This window comes from Cupressus sempervirens, chromosome 2 (genome assembly GCF_028749045.1).
Source record: "Cupressus sempervirens isolate cs-2001-9-10 chromosome 2, ASM2874904v1, whole genome shotgun sequence".
Taxonomy (NCBI): Eukaryota; Viridiplantae; Streptophyta; class Pinopsida; order Cupressales; family Cupressaceae; genus Cupressus; species Cupressus sempervirens.
In genome coordinates this window covers 576211739-576229612 of record NC_143119.1, presented here as the reverse complement: position 1 = coordinate 576229612, position 17874 = coordinate 576211739, and the positions used below count along the sequence as shown (strand labels likewise).

The window sequence follows — 17874 nt, the reverse complement described above, 5'->3', positions numbered from 1 at the left end:
GGTTTGCATCTCTAAATGCTAACAAATTGAACCAAGCCTTCTTGTTTCCATCTACTTTTCTGATATTTCTCAACATGACAAGGTTTTCCCTTCTCTCCATTTGTCTATGCTTTAGTTGTTGATGATCTTAGTTGCATTTTTCATATGTAAAATATTATTGGTAAAATCAAGGAAATATTTAATCGTAACTTTAATACCTAGGTATAGGATGCCTTCTCACTATATACCTTATACTTTCTCCCAAAAAAATTAGTGATCATTAATTTGATCCTATACTTTCTAGATTTGTAATAGTAGGTTTGCCACCTATTCTTGCACATGGAAAAACATAATTTTTGGAATTGGTGGAATTGTTCAGCTTGTGCAATATGAACCTAACTAAACCCTTTGAGCGCAATCTGATTTATCAACTCCTTAAAGAATGGAATGGCAATAGTTAAAGGATTGAAGGTGTCATTTTCTCACACAATTTTGGAAAAAGTTATGGGACTACCATTGGAACATGAGGAATTTATAGAGAATCTTGACCCAACTTCTACCAATCACCAACCATAATTGTGACGGCAGAATATGCCACAACTCACTATATATGTATATGTATATGTATATGTATATGTATATGTATATACATATACATACATATATATACATATGTATATATATATATACATATGTATATATATATATACATATGTATATATATATATACATATGTATATATATATATACATATGTATATATATACATATGTATATATATACATATATACATATGTATATATATATATATATACATATGTATATATATATATATATACATATGTATATATATATATATATATATATATATATATATATATATATAATGTATATAAATATACATACATATATACATACATACATACATACATACATACATATGAATGATAAAATTTGTCAATATAAATATGATATAGAAACTTAGATCAAACAGTCAAAATCAATAAAACAAATGGGTTTTTCTTTCAAAACGTAGATTTCAGATTTTTAATCAATCAAACAATGGTTTCAAATTAAATCAATTCACAAAAATTCTCAATAAACAAAGAGCGATAAAACATAAATTAGGGTTTTCTAATTCTTAAAGCATAAATAGATATTTCTCAATCAAGAACAATAAACTCACATACAAGGGTTTAAATTTCCAAAGAATTCTAAAAGCAGAAAACACAATAGACATAGAGAAGACAAAAAATCAAAGAACAAAAACCACAATACAAATAAACCATGAGATCCCACCTGGATTTTATGCTTAGACAACAATCGCATAGAACACGCAACTATTCCTTTTTTTTGAAAACCTTCCCCTCTGAAATTGCTCCTCCAAAACCAATTTCCTGAAAACCTTCTTCCTCTGAAAATTGCTCCTCCAAAACCAATGTAATTGCAAAATAAACTGTAGATCTCTAATAAAGAGTTCTCTCTGAAATTTGGAGCTCTAATTGTGCTATCACACAAGAGAACTCAATGATCAATTTATTTTAATATTTAATTATCTTTTATATTTTCATGCACAATTTTTGCAATTTAACATATCTTTATTAAATTAATTTGTTCTCTCTTTGATTAATTTATTATATGTTAATTTCATGCATAAGCTTTATGCAATTTAACTAAAATAAACTTTATTAAATTATGTTTTCTCTCTCTTATTAAATCATGAGACACTTAAATAATATATTTATCAACTAATAATATTATTTAGAGTTTATTATTAAAATAAAACTCTTAAATAAATTATTATTAAATAAATATAAATATAAAAATGTCAAAAATAAAACTTTAATAAAATCTTTAAATTTAATTCTTTTATTTAATTAATTTCTCAATTAATTAAATATAATTAAATATCAAATTTCTTTATAAAATTTTTATTAAATTAAATTATTAAATTATCTTTTAATTTGATTTAATTATAATAGAAAATCATTACATACCCACAAAACCAAAAATGAAAACTCAACTAAAGATAAAGGACAATATCAAATTCCAAGGTTAAAATCACGAATTCACGTCACTTGATGAATTCGAAAAGATGAAACTAATTCAAATACGTGTCCTACTTTCTAAGACAGTTGACTTAGAGTTTAGGATTTGGACTCAAGAGTTATCTCTCCACTTATATCATTGAAATATTGCCATAGGGTACATTCATCCTGACAATTCAAAGAAGTCGATACCCAGTACTTGCAATCTGCATAAAATCCACGCATGTACAAACACAATATTCTAAACTAAATAGGCAATGGCAAGAAGTGATGCATCGTGTAGATCCCGACTAGCAGGTCACTATAACTTCCTTCTTCAACCACATCAGAAATGTCAAACATAAAGAAAACATACACACATTATACACATGCAAATATGGGGTAAGTATCTATAGAAACCACATATAAATAGTTCATCTAACATCATGAAATAATTGAAATCACTATATACAATCATCATAAGTATAATCATGCATATATGAAACAACTAGTACTAATAACTCACATAAATTAACTAAATATGAAATACAATTAATCAATTCCGATAATCCAACACCGCTAATCATAAAACACAATAATAAAATAGGCCTAAAAAAATCCGGTCAAAACAAATCATAAAAGTCAAGTAGGGGTAGACATTACATCGCACCCTATTAACTCTCAAGCTAGTGAATTTCTTGAAGAAAGAGAACAATTTTAGTAGACTCGAGAGACTTCATTGAGTTGGTTACTCAAATGAATTTTTTTATCTATTCCGCTCTAGAATTTCAAGCATTAATAATTCCATTGTTTATTAACAACTAGATTTACCTCTATTTATCTACATGGGTGTATTCTTTTAGATTCTATTGGATTACTACATTGGGAACAATTGAGATGAACTTTCAAGAGCAATTGCTGTGTTTGCACTCAAATGGGAAAATAGTTGAACTTAGAAAACATGTGATCTCCATTATTTGCATGCACTAGTTATGCAGTCTAGTAGGCTCAGGTGGCATTCAATACATATATTTTAAACATTATATTCTTGCTAAAATCTGAATAGAAAGAAACACAGCATATCACATCAAAGCGGTTGATACTGTTTGAGAACAATAGCAAGCCTGTCCATAACTGAGAAAATAAGAGACGCGTGAAAGATCTACAGATCACACTATGCATTTATGATTCTCCTTGGCATACAAATGTTCTTGAACAAAATTTCAGGCCACCAACAACATGTAGCCAGCCCAGCAGATGTTGACTATGGAGGCGGAAAACAAAGCACAAAGGCTAAGTACTAAAGGGGAGGGCCAAACTTGCACCACAAGAGAAGATGAGCAAGAGTTTGAATAGCAGTTATTCCTACGTCATTGGACAACAGTCCAAGCAATACTATCATTAGGCTCTCCACATGCAAATGTTGTGGAAGATAAATAAGAAGTTCTTATCATCCTAGTGCTGATAGAAATTTCAAGGATCAACAACGTCAGTCACACCAAGCTTTGATGTAGATGCAAAGTTCAGATTTTGTAAACAAAAGAGAAGAGAGGAGATAAAATAGCTTGACCACGTGGAAGTCTACATGCTTAAATAGCATGGTTGTACATTTCTATGTTATAAATGTTAGCTCAATAAATGGATTGATTGTAGGGATCCTAGCAATAAAAGAAGAATCTATGAGGTGAATAAACACCCCTCCCACGAGAACTTCTTAACACAGAAAATACAAAAAAGGATTAGATCGGTCGAGCTTATTTTACTCTAGTGATTTCCTTATAAAGCTTAGTGATTCATGTACTCACTCAGAGCCAAGGTAACGGCAAAGAACTTGCTGAAATTATTATCCCAACTGCCAGTCAATAGTAATGCATTACTGAAAAGAGAAGCACAAAAAGTTCAATACCATGCTAATTCTTATATGCCTTTCCAAGGGCCCATGGCTCTGTACTTGATTAAAGATTTTCATTTTTATCTCTATAATGTGTTTTTTTCCTTGCAATACAGAACTTACAAATAAAAGTGAATAGAACAATGGCAAGCCTCGCCATAACTGAGAAAATGAGAATCGCATAAAATATCTATCAATCACACTATGTGGTCATACTTATCCTTGGCATACAAATATTGTGAAGATAACTGAGTGCTTATCATCCTAATGCCAATAGAAATTTCAAAATTTTACCATGTAAGCCATGTGAAATTTTGATGTAGTTGCAAATTTCTATGTCTATTAAACAAAAGAAATGAGAAATGAGAAATGAGAATTTAGCTTGACCACATGGAAGATGAAATGCTTAAACAGTATAATCGTTCATGGTTATGTTATAAATGTGAGCTCAATAAACAGCTTGATTATAGGCTGACCCTAGCAATAAAAGAAGAATCTGTGAGCTAAATAAACACACCTCCAACAAGAAATTTGTTTAAACAGAAAATAATAAAACCAATTACGTAAGATCAAACTTATTTTACTAAAGTAAATTCCTTATCAAACTTACAGATTCATGTACTCACACGGAGCCAGTGCAGGCAAACAACTTGCTGACTTATTGTCCCAACTGCCAGTTAAATGGTAATATACATCAACATAGAAGCACGAAAAGTTCAATACCATTCTAATTCTTATATGCCTTCTAAGAGCCCATTGTTGTGTACTTGGTTGAAGTGTAAAATTGTCAATTTTTATCTATAAAATGTAATTTTTCTCTGGCAATACAGAGTTACAAATAAAAGTGTGTTCTTCCTTGGCTGGAATTGCCCCAAGAATTATATATTTCAACTTCGGGATACAAGTACAATTGAGAAAAGTGTAGAAGCAATATAGTCATAGATTTTACCAGAGAATTGCCTGTTCCAGTGTGTTTCCTTGAGACAGATGTTATATAGAACTAACAATACATTGCAACAGTAAAATTGATTCTGAAAAGGATTTATTAGGCCAACATACTTGTTTAGACGATTCTAAAATGTAAACGTATACTTCCAATGTTTATATATCTATATGAATGACAACCAAAATAGTTCATGTTATCTGCAACTGGTCTCACATCTGTAGGAATTAACATGAGGATATTTTCTGGAAGACCGCTTAAAGTAAAATAAAGATTGAAATAATCACCCCTTATGTCACAAATCATTGCCGTTCTACTGTGCAAAAAGTCAAGCAGCATTTAGTCTACTACTGTCAAAAGCTTTCCTAACTTTGGACAGTGAACTATTATATATTACAGCATAGTCTGTCCCATGGTCTGAGACGAATGCCCTTGATGAACCTGTAAAGCACTGTGTTTAGAAATCATCACAACTCAAATGGGCCCCACATCTCTTTTAAGATATTTGGATCGTATTAGACAAATTGAGACAGATCACAAAGGAAACTCACTGTTAACAAAATCACTACTACTCTCCAATCTCCCTAAATAGTTTGCAAGCCTTTTGCTTTAGTGATGGATTCCTGCTTGCCAAAAGACTTGTCAATGTCCTTTGAACTCTTTGTCCATATTTTTCCTTCATTTCTGACACCTTCAGGATCATATCAAACAGATCAACGCACTTCTCAGAACATATACAAGAATTCAAGTTTATCAAAGGAAAAAGATACTCTATGGTTTCGAACTGTTGCAAGACTTGTACCCCATTTATTAGCATGTCTCCCTCTAACAGTGTCTCCAAAACTTTCATCCCAGCCAAAGCAACATCTGCATCCTGATCTTTCAAAGTTTCCACAATATCTGGAACTATTCCTGCCTCCACAATGCAGAAAGTGTCCTTCAAACTGCACCTCCCACTGTGAACCTTGCATTTGATTGAAGATTTCCTGCTAAGCCTGAAGCTCCTCCTTTGAGGCTCTGTGCTCAATCTTGGAGTGTTTCTGGAAATGTTTGCCAAGGCTATGCATGCCTTCGTTTTTGCTCCTTTTCTGCCAGATTGCAATACTTGTTTGAGTTGGTCAAATAAACCTAATTCTATCAAGGCTCGTTTTGCTTCAACATACTCTGAAGTAGTAAATCTAATAAGAGCTCCAAGAGCATATTCTTGGCCTTCCAAATCTGTCCCAGAAATCATCTTTACTAATGCTGGAAGTGCATCTTCACCCATCATTAGCTTATCTACATTATTATTGGATGGAATGCTTGAGAAAATTCCTGCCGCCGCTGCCCGCAAGTGTGTCTTGACCGACTCCTCTTTAATTAAAAAAAGGAGTGCTTTTAAGAAGTCCCTATCATCACTGACAAAAGAGACAGCATCCATGTCATTGTTGCACAAGGAAAACAGCAAAAGTACAGAAACATCCCGTAGTGGTGGCTCTGCAACTTTAGCCAAATGCAAAAAAGTTGCGAGGCATTGATCACTGGAGCTTATTATTTTTCTGACATCATGAGAATCAGTAGGTGTTGCCAAATTCAACAGGACCTTAGCTGAATTAGTTCTCAATGTTAAAGAGCCAAAAGACCTTATAATTTCAATAACTGATTCCACTATCTCTTTGATTTGAATTGGTGTTCCATTTGCATCCACCAGAAAACTTTCCCCATGCTTTGCAGTCAAATCTGCTAAAATAGCCACAGCGCTGCTCTTCACTTTTTGTTCTGACCTGTTGACAGAATCAATAATCCAAGGAACTGCACCAGATTCTACAAAGTACTGTTTGGCCTTGTCATGGCATGAAAGGTTTTCCAAAGCTTTAAGAGATGCAAGCTTTGATTCAAGTTGCCTTGATTTCAGGATGTCAAATAAAGCCTCTATTACATGTGCATCAATTAATGACTCTCTACGGCTGTCATCAAGATCAAATTTTGCAAGAGCTTTTGCCATTTCCAATTTCGATTCAGCTGACCCTGTTTCAAGAAAAAGTTTAAAATTATGTCCAATGCAGATTATTCAGCTTTACAAAAAGTGCATTCAATCTGATATAAGTAACAATATTTAATTAAAACAAATAAATGAAAAATATAAAGCCAAAGTAATCTAACATCACTAATCTTAGGGATTCCCATTCTCAAACCAAAAAATATCCGGGACTCCAAAGCACAAATTTGCTAGTAAAAAAAACCACAACAAACTGGTGCAGGAAGTCTTACATTAGCAGAGCAGTTACTAGCCAGGCAACTTGAACTGCAAATGAACTAATATGTTGTGTCATTTGAAAACCAGAATATCTGAATTGCTTTAAAGGCTGACAGCAATGGCAACATACAGAAGTATATGTCTAGATACTCCATTGTTGGTATCATAATTTTCTCTCAAAGAACAAAACTGTTAACTGAAATTGATGTCAACTGAGCTTTTCACCATGCAGGAAGTACTACAAGAACTAACAAGCTCAAACCGAATCAAAGTGGGACCAAGATTTACCTCGCAGTATTCTAAAAGGCTAGGGATGTCTTTTCATCACAACAATGTGGACTCACTGGATCCCTTATGTGATAATCATATGATTTTGATAAACAAAAAATGTAGTTTATGAATTTAAAAAATTACCCTCAGCTGAAAACCAGTTCTACCAATTCTTGCTTCTCAAACAACTCTGATCATTAAGTCCTTCGAAAGTTAGAAGGGCGGAAAAATTCCTCCTGAATCCTTGAGATAAAGCTATTCCTTGCAATTATGTACTAAACAGAATTTGTAGTTTAACTAATGCATTACGATAGTCAGTAATGTATCCTTCAATATAACTACACCATGAGATTGAGCAAAGTATATTCCAATGTACAAAAAAACTGAGCACACTTGATGATGTTTTATAGGAAATCGCATTTTTGTCTCCATTGGCTGGAACATGTAGGTAGTTGTCAATAATTGTTGTGCCACCTCCATTAAGCCAGCACTTGCAGAATAAGAAACAGGAATTATTTTCAATGTCAGTGCAATACTTAAGGAAGTCGGTGCTTTCCCAACAAATTTTTGTTTTTTATTGTAACCGTCCATAGAATTGCTCATGAAAACTCTCATAGTTTTCTTGGAAAACCTTGTCTATATCACAATTGAGAAAGAAATTGATCACAGAAAGTAGCATTGAACACTTCTTAATGTGCAGGATGAATTTAAAAAGACGATGGAACTTCTACATACAGCTCTATTCAATGTCTCCACAAAAGCCTCTCTACACAATAATGGTTTTCTATCCCAAGTATATCACATCAGGCTTCCTGTCGCTCAGTTGAATATGCTCTCAACTGTTGCAGATAAATACTGATCACCAGACTCTCATAGGCATTCAAATCTGTTCACTTTTTGACTGTAAGAGACAGAGACAGCAGGGCAGTTCAATTTCATTTACTGTGAGACCTAGCAGAGACAATATTCCTTTTACAAAGATTCAAAATATATGTTTCCTACTTTCCTCCCCTATCCTGATGAGACGTACTTGGCTCCTTACATTCAGAAAGCAGATACATTAAGTTTTGTAGGGGTCACATTTCAACTCTCCCTTTGGGTGCAACAATTGCCAGCAACAATAATCGACAAATCAGTCTGACCACATGCTCCATGAGCTTCCTTATCTCATGTTAGCTTGAATTCGCTTATTTTGGGCCTAGAGAGTCTACTAGCCCTTCATTCACATTCTTGAAGATTCAATCAGAAATGTATACTCAGCTTCGTATCTACAATTTAAGGACCATCAGCAATGTTTCCACATGATCCTAAATTAGGGGAAAAGATGTAAGACATGGTTAAGAAATCAATACAAATAGCCTAGTAGTGGGAAAATGATCCCCAAAGAGCATAATTTGAGGAATACTGGAAAGATGTGACACAATTCTTGTAAAATATCTCTATTTATACTTGAAATGGAGGAGTCATTAATGTCATCATTGATTGTTGTTAGAGAACCCAAACAAGATTTGATAAAGCTAATTAGGGAGTGTCTACATTCAAGAAGGTTGAGCTGGGGGATTCTGTGAGGCAGCAAGGCCGTTACTCTACAATCACACCTAACATCCAAAGCTGATGTAACTACCATAGTAATGAATAAGCTCATTATGCATTTGTCAATGGTTGGGTGGTCATGAGAGAACTGATAATCTATTTTGAAGTAACTACCGTAGTAATGAATAAGCTCGTAATATTCATTTCTTTGTGGTTGGGGGGTCATGAGAGAACTGATAATCTATTTTGTAGAGTCAAGTCAAGCAACACCAGAAAGAAGCAGAAACAAATTGTCATGGGAGAATGTACTGGATGTTAAATTGTAAGAAACTCGTAAGGTTATCCATGCCTATCCGAAATAGTAATATCCAAAGGGAACCATTAATTAGACAAATATTGTCCCATTATAGAATCATAAATCAGTAATGACACCATCAGCTTCAAAATCTTTACATATAACTGATTATTTCTTTGACCCAAAATCCTAATAAGGCTCAACTTAAAAAGCAGAACCACCAAACCAAAGGCTCTGTGTGAGCTTTACATAGCGTAGAGTTAATGGAAGTAGATTCTTAAGTGAAAGTGACACTCATCTCCAAAAAGTGAGAACTTCAAACTTACACAAGGGAACCTATTTATGCAAGATGTATTTGAGGCATAGGATGACATTTTGCAGCCAAATAGAAATTATTTAAAATTTAAGATTGTACTTTTAAAAATTTAAATTTCTTAACAAGATTGAAGTCATTTTCATTGTGTTTTCTCATTTCAAATTCATAGTCTAGGAGACTTTTTGTTAAGGTTTCAAATTTTCAAAAGATTGTCATACATGTTTTAAGCCAATCATGGAGCATTTCAAAAAGCAAGCATAATGGAAGTATATTTAAGCACATACACTCCAAAAGCACAATAGTTGCTGATGCGACGATTGAATGACCTTATCTATGTTTGTTACAACCTTCAGACTCTAATTTATCTCCCATTACTTAGAATAGGTTGATCCCTAATCACAATTGATTACCAAAGTTCAGGATTTTGTCTTTGTTGAGGATGATTGTGCTTGGGTTCATCAAGTTAATCTTGAGGAAGGGACAACAGCCATGGTGAAGGAGAAGGCAATAAAAAATCCTTGACGAAGGGTGTTGGCTAAAAATTTTGTACGCCACTAACCACAACTTACAAAGTTGTGACTTTAGGCAACACTTCATGAGATTTATCTCTCCTTTCAGCAATAGGAGAGGCTCCCTTCTTACCGTAGGTGGCTTTAATAGGAACTAAGCTGAAATTACAAGGATGGTTCTCTTAATCAATTCCTCTATTTCCAGGAATGATTTGCATACAACAACAATACCTATGACCCTGGAATTGACATAAGATCAACACCAAAGGCAATAGTTTACTTTTTTATATTTTATGGAACAAAAATAGGAACCCAAAGTCTCCTGCGCTTGTCTTGAATGACGATTCAAGTAAAATAGCTAGTAAGGCACAAAGTCTCTTACTGGATATTCTCAAATTTAATAAAAACACATATATAACTAAAGCCCAAAGTCTTCAGCTCTAAGTAATTGCAACCACTACTATCTATCACAATTTGTCCTTTTGTAGTAGAAAGTCTTCAAAAAGTTCAAATTGGCTCTGAATACAAAAGGCAGCTCAAAGTCTGTCAATTAAACCCAAATCCCTCTTAAACAAAGCATTATAATTCACAATTACTATCCAAAAAATGTTGTCGCATAACACTTTGAATCAACACAAAGTTTGAAAGCATGTTGCCCCTTCTATTGAAAGAAATTTGATTTACATCCAAGCACAAATTCTTAAAGTGATGTACATCCAAGCACAAAGTCTTACATATACAAATTGGCAGAATTTTCTTGCTTTACCAAAAGATGATTATTACAATGAGCTTCGTCCTTTATATAGGAAAAGAAGAGAGAGAAAGGTGGTGAGAGAAGGGGAAACCCTCAACCACCTTGACTTATTCAAAAACAAACTCCTAACTAACTTTGGCTTATTCAAAATTGCATGCGTAATGCAATTGCAACTTGATTACATGTTACAACTTTGCACGTGATAATATCACATGCAACTACATTTTGTCATTCCATTACATTTAATATGTCAATTACAAATACATGATACACGATGAAAATATTAATAATGCAAAAACATACACGGATCTCAAAGTGTGATCCGAAAAGTTGATGCTAAAAAAACATACACAATCAAATCTAGAAACAATCTTTTTTTATTTCAAATGGATTGTGAAAATCTTATAATGTTAATATTCTAAGTGCCTAACAAGACACAAGTTCTATTACATCATCATTTTTCTGTATTCATGCTGCTATAGGATGCTCAATAGTTGATGTGCTCAGATTTGGTGGAAGCATCTTGATCTGGAACATGAACTTGGATCCTTAATTGCTCTCCAGTATAAGAAAAGCACCTTTGTTTCTCTCCATCCTGGGCTTGAAAACATTTTATCCATGCAATATACTTTCACCTCCTTGTAGGCTCCATTATTGAGCATGCTTGTTTTGTGTCCTCTTTTCTTTTTTGCATGCATAAAACAAGCTCTTTAAAATGGGAGGAAAACTTGGAAACAACATTTTTTGGGAGCACTGCATATAGAGTACAGATGAATGCTTTTGGGACAGCAAACAGATTTCAAGCTCAAAAAAGTGCTTATATGATGGAAAAAACCAAAAAAACAGACTTTTGGAGGGCAATAGCATCTGTGGGCAGCAAGCTTTATGCGTGGAAAAAGATTGAAAATAGAGTGGAAAGATGTTTGTTTATGATGAGGCTATGTATTTCCGTCATAAACAAACATGTATGCGCCTGCAAGGATTCACCATTATGGATTTTTAAAATATATGACAGTAGTATGTAAGTATGAAAGGAGCATATGCAAGCAAGGAAATGGGGTTCTTTTGTAAGCAAAGCATATAGTGAATGTGCTTTCCTTGTGAGAACTATTTTTACGAACAAAGTTTTTAAACCCAATTACACGTAAAAGAAAGATAAGTGCCTGCACATGCAACTTGAAGAATGTAGAAAAGTCGTCCTCATCCCCGTACCCTGCTGCTCTCAAAGTGTCATTTCGGAAACATCCTCTTTTTTCAGGAAAAAGGAAACAAATTTGGGGACGGGAAATTCCTGTCCTCGCTCTGTCTTTGGTACGGGTATGAGCAAAAAAAAGGTAGTGACGCGTCCACATGGAGCACTGAGAATTTATGAATGCTCACAAATAACTTGAAATGAAATAATTGGAAATGATTGCCAGCATAGTTTCAATTGCAATTATATCTGAGGCAATTATTACAAACAATGCTCAAATAAAAAGAAATTATGAAAACAGGAAAAGTGTAGGCATCTGATATAATTATTGCAGCAGACCTAAAATTTCCCACACCAACTCCAACCTTTCAGCTTAATGAAAAACGCTGCCAGAAAATTTCAACATTGATCTTGCAACACCAAACTCATACCAAATGCAACCTTAGTATAGCCACTGCTGTAGCAAACAAATTGCAGCCTTAGATAGGGTTTGGCTGCTCCAAATTCTTCAACGCCGCTGATGAGAGCTAAGCATAACCTATTTAATGCTCTATTTTAATCTATCTTACACACTTTCCTACATACTTCTCCATTCCATTTTTATCCCATTTCCTTCCATTTTACCATTATAACGTTGCATATAGTTTAATATAATTAAGTAGTATTTAATATGGTTTTGGGATTAAAATATGGAAAATTCATTGTTGATTATGTTTTACTAATCTTTAATATTGCAGCATGTTGATTTGTAGCATAGATCTTCCTGTCGCCTACAGATCTTCCTGTAGCCATTTCAGAAATACAAAGTTTCATCCACTTTGAAATGTATTTCTTTCTATATCTTATTGGCACTCATTATTTCCTCAACAATTTAAAGCATTATTGCTTCCAAGAATATTGACCAAGGAGTATATTGAGAAAGAACATAACAGAAATAATTACCAACTAAAATGAGGACAGTCAATTTTGCATTTCATTTTGTGAATAGATGCGGATGAATCTCAAAAATCCAAAACATGGGCATTGTCCAGAACATGCCCAATTACAATACCACGCGGCAAAATTTTCAGAACATGCAAGATGGAAAAGTTAGAGACCATTTTCAAAACGTGATTTTTCTATTACGGGTTTGGATTTCAATTTTCAAAGTTTGTTTTTGCTGCTGTTACCAGCTCAACTTCTCCAGCTTAGCTGAATTCATATGTGGAGATGATAGCAAAGGCACTTACGTGGATGCATGTTAAAAAAACCTATGATTCATATTTATCAACTGGAAACAAACCATGGTTCTCTCCATCACATATTTGTGCCAAGAGATTATGTACAGCAAGAAGACGTCAAGAAGGAGAGTGTACACATGAACAGCAAAACAAACATGATCAAATATTACTCCATACTACTGCTAATAATGCAAGTCTCACGTGGAAACCAAACTAGAATATTCTAAAACATTTTTGCAAATTGCTTCAAATCCATATTGGCTGAAGGTGATATTGTTTCTATAAACAAATGTTATCTATTCCACCCATACCTGCATGAATCACATGGATAGGCAACAACCAACTTCTCTCTATATTTGTATTTTGTTATAATATAACCCTTTCAAACCCGTGGCTACACAAAGATGGATGAAGACAAGTATTATTCCATATGGCATGATAACAGTAAATTGGCTATTATTTGCATGATGTAAATTTCTGTTAGGAATGGTTACGTAATATCCATTCTTTGTTAAGCGTGTGTATGTCAAAATAGCCATAAATTTGTTAAGCCTGCAACTATATAAGCAGCATGAGATATAATGTGTGTGGAAGTGTACAGGTTTTATAGATTGCACAGCATTGTAATAGATCATTCTCATTTGGAAATATAAAAATTATATTTTCATGATTACGAAGACTTAAGACTACTACTTGGCTTCATCACCAGGTGGCTGAGGAGGAAAGGCCCACTCCAAAGTTATCTGGTGATCTCATTTTTATTTCTGTTTGGAGTATATTTAAATTAGTTTTCATTTATATGTTAATTAGCTTAGTAGTACATAGTATAGATATAATTGTAGTAAATTAGTTTATGTGTTTAATATCAGTATTTGATTATATAATAATATTTCATATGAAATAGATTATGATTTGATAATTTATTAAGATTTGTAATCATTTTTATTAGAGATTAGTTTTATTGAGTTATTTATGTTTCTGATGTTCCTGTCACCAGAAAGTGACAATTCCTGTTGCTGGGACTGACTTGGCTTTTCATAGATTTAGCTTCGTGTGTTGTAGATGCACTCATAAACCCTCATCTCACAACTATCATCCCTTGATAGCATATTGCTCGGACACCTTTCGCAAGCTTACGCTCTCGGATTGACACGTATAGACCAGCCAAACTTCATCATAAAATTGTTAATTCTTTTGTTATTATTTGCCCCCGTGTTGGCCTATCAGCCACCTTCAAATTTGGCTGCCCAACTCGGATGTCTATCACAAAAATTAGACACCAAATTTGCAGCATAAAAATTACCTTCTCAAAAACAGTAGCCACAGACTAAAAGGCCAATCAATTTGCTATACAACAATAGCAAATTGATGCTCAAATCAAGAGGAATCAGTCCTCAAAAATTCACACTCCAAACCCTCACAAGAAAATATCAAAAAGAAATAGACAAGAATGAATTCCCTTCTCACAAAGTATTGCTTTTATAATAAATAAATATGGCTTCTTCAAGACACCTTACACTTAAAAACCCCTTTGTTTTATACACTTAGGCACATAATTGAATAATACAATTTATTAATTCCTTTTGCCTCAAAAAATGACATTTTCAACCATATTCTGACATCCTGACACACAAGGTCATTGTTTCTTGTGCCCACAATTTAAACTTTTCAACCCGGTTTCAACAAGCTATGACACTAAGTTGGCCAATACAATACAACCAAAATAGCAACCTCAACATATTTAGTTGAATAATAATTACAATTCACTCGTCTTTTGAAATAATTGAAGAAGCATCAGAATCGAAATCTAACAACACATGAGTGATCTTAATGATGAAAGACAATGAATGAACTTGACAAATTGACTTACTAAAAATAGATGTTCCCTCCAAGAATCTTGGAGCCCAAACCAGAAGTCAGAAATAAAAACTGAGAGAATCACTCAACTCCTCCAAGTCTTTTGAGCTCATCAGAACCAACTGTTGACTTATTGTAAATAGTAAGTCCCTCAAAATGGAGCCAAAATCCACTATAGGCCATTGGACAACCTAATAACTCTACCTCAAGGTCCTCTAGACACTAGTATCAACCTACAAGGACCCAATAATAGACTAAATTCATCTAATCTACCACAACTCAAAACTGGGGGACATTACAAAATAACTCTCAAATGTTTCATTTGTCACATGATAAATTTTACATGTAAGTTATGCAGCAATAATAATTAGGAAAATGGAATAACTTATAAGATAGAACTTGGTGTAATAACTATGCACTATGTTTAGTAATGCTTCAAATTACACTTTGTAATGATTTTATCTTACAGGTTTTAGTTGTCCATGGTGTGTAAGTGAGAGAAGAGAAAAGCACAAGTTAGTAGGAGCAAAAAAAGGTGAAAAGCAAATGGGAGAAAGCCTAAAGTGTGGTAAGCTAAAACCAACTTGAAAGAAGAAAGAACTAACAAGGAGTAAGAGGGATTCTCAAAGATTGGTTGTAAGGAGAAAGATGAAGTAGAGCATAGACATGTCATGAATCCAAGTCAAAGTGGAGGTCAACCCAATTGATTGGAAAGGAACTAAGGATTGTGGAGCTCTAACTCCCTCACAAGTAGACCTATGTAGGGGAGATGACTTTTGCAAGTCTTCCGCTCCACAAGGTCTAAAGTCTAGGTAGAGGAGCAAGAATTCGATCATGATTGAGCACATAAGTAATCCAAATTTCAGCAAGAAGAAATGGTACTACAGTATTACACAAAGGACAACTATATTCTGTTGGGATGAAGGAAAAAACAGCCATGAACAAATTCCTAAGAAGAATAAGCAAGCAACCAAAAGAGATTTAGCAGATACAAATATTGACTCTAGAATAGATCTTCAATGAAAGGACCCAATTGGGATTTCTTGGAGAATAGGCTCAATTCAAGAGCAACTAGAGGATTGGGTAAATAAAGATTAGGGAGAGGAATCCAAATTGTTTCTAGTCTTGGGCATTCTTCACTACTATCTTGATAAATCCTATATAAATACACAAAATTCTTAATTGGGGACCATAGATCTTGAAAGGTATTGGTCCCTACCTCCTTTAGTTACCAAATTTTGATCCCATGAAAGCCCAAATTACAATGACATGATTTGGTTGAGTTTCTATGGTCTCCCAATCAAGTACCTGTCGATCTCTATTACACACTTAATTGGATGCCAAATCCAGCTCATCAGTGAAACATGGGAATGGCTTTGAGATGTGGGATGTTGTTGAATGAAGCCAAGCCTCAAAATTAATGGTGGGTTCTCTTTCTAGACTAAGCATAACAATCTTGGCCAAACCCAACACTAAGTAATCTTATAGCTAAACCTATTCTAACAACTTATCGTGGAAAAGGATAAGAAAGAAAACAAAAATAAAAAGAGGTGATGCACCAAGATTAGAGTGTTTCTTATGCCTAGAACACACAGAGTCAACAAGAAAAAACTAGGGAAATCCACACAATTCTCTTTGCTACCATTATTAAAGGTGCCCATAGGGATTAAAGCTTAAAGAAGTGTTGGGTAGATATTTTGCAATTGATAGTTTTAGAACTCCTATTATAGAATAGAGATTTCAGCCATAGTGTGTGAGACAAAGTCTCTCCTACCTTAAAGTGAAGGCTCTCCCTTATCGTTGTTACCGGGACCAAGTCAAGGCAAGCAAGAAGTTGAGACAATCTAAAAAGGGATGTACTAATATTCATTCCTCTTTTTTCAAGAAAGAATCCAAAAATTCATTAAACGAGAAACTCTAACTATGCTTCTATCTCAAATTGGAACAGTGCTACCAATAAACACAAATCAACTCACTGATTGATTGTAAGCATACTGGCCTTAGTTACCCAATTCTCCTCTGAGCCCTTTGAACCATGCAAATTTCGAACCAATTCTTGGTCCTGGTCTTGGTCTCGGTTCCCTTTTGGGTTCCACTTGGGTTTGAACCCAAGCAGGTTGATTCCTCCAGGTCATACCTAGGTCGAACCAAGGAAGACCTAGGTAGACCGAGTGTGAACCTAGTATAGTTTCATTGGGACCATTCTATAATTTAGTGCAGAAAACAATTGTTACAGAATTTGCATAAAGATATTTTACATTACAAACAAAATTTGCAGAAGTTCAAATATTTATTACATCAAATTAAACTAGCCCTCAAGGTTTCTTCTAGTGAAATTTTTACATCCAATTGTTGATAATAGCCCCTATCCAAATAATTGGAAGCTTTGTATAGTGATAAATCATATTTGAAACGTTTAACATCATCTTCAATAGGTGAAGGGAGTTACAAGCTACTTATATAACATTTTTTAAGTAGGATATTAATTACAAACAAACAAGCTCTTTGTACAATTAAAAAGTAATATGAGTTGGACAACTTCGAAAGCAGGAATGTTTTTAGTGCAGTTGATCCCAATAACATTGACAATGTTTGTGAACCAACTAATGCTTTTGATGATGATGAAGAAGAGGAAGAAGATGAAGATTTAGATAATCCATTGGATAATTGAAACTTAGCATAAAGTTCTAATTGTTGAAAGTCTAAACAATTATACTTGAACTCAATATTGTTTTAATATGTTGGTGTTGCTAATAGATATAATGCTAATATTACAAGTTTATAGTGTTTTTGTTGTTTTTTTTGATACTATGTGGCATTCTAATCTTAATTCATTTTTCTAGGCTGCATACA

At 33.8% G+C, this 17874-nt stretch overlaps 1 protein-coding gene across 1 annotated transcript in view; it reads right to left on the bottom strand.

Annotated features, from left to right (window-relative positions):
- Positions 1 to 4967: 4967 nt before the first annotated feature.
- LOC149574739 (U-box domain-containing protein 44-like) overlaps positions 4968 to 17874 on the bottom strand; it is a 58579-nt gene continuing 45672 nt past the window's right edge. The window contains exon 4 of the mRNA XM_089814558.1: positions 4968 to 6846. Within this exon, the coding sequence (XP_089670684.1) occupies positions 5408 to 6846 (1439 nt within the window). The 3' untranslated portion in view covers positions 4968 to 5407. The remainder of the gene's footprint in view (positions 6847 to 17874) is intronic.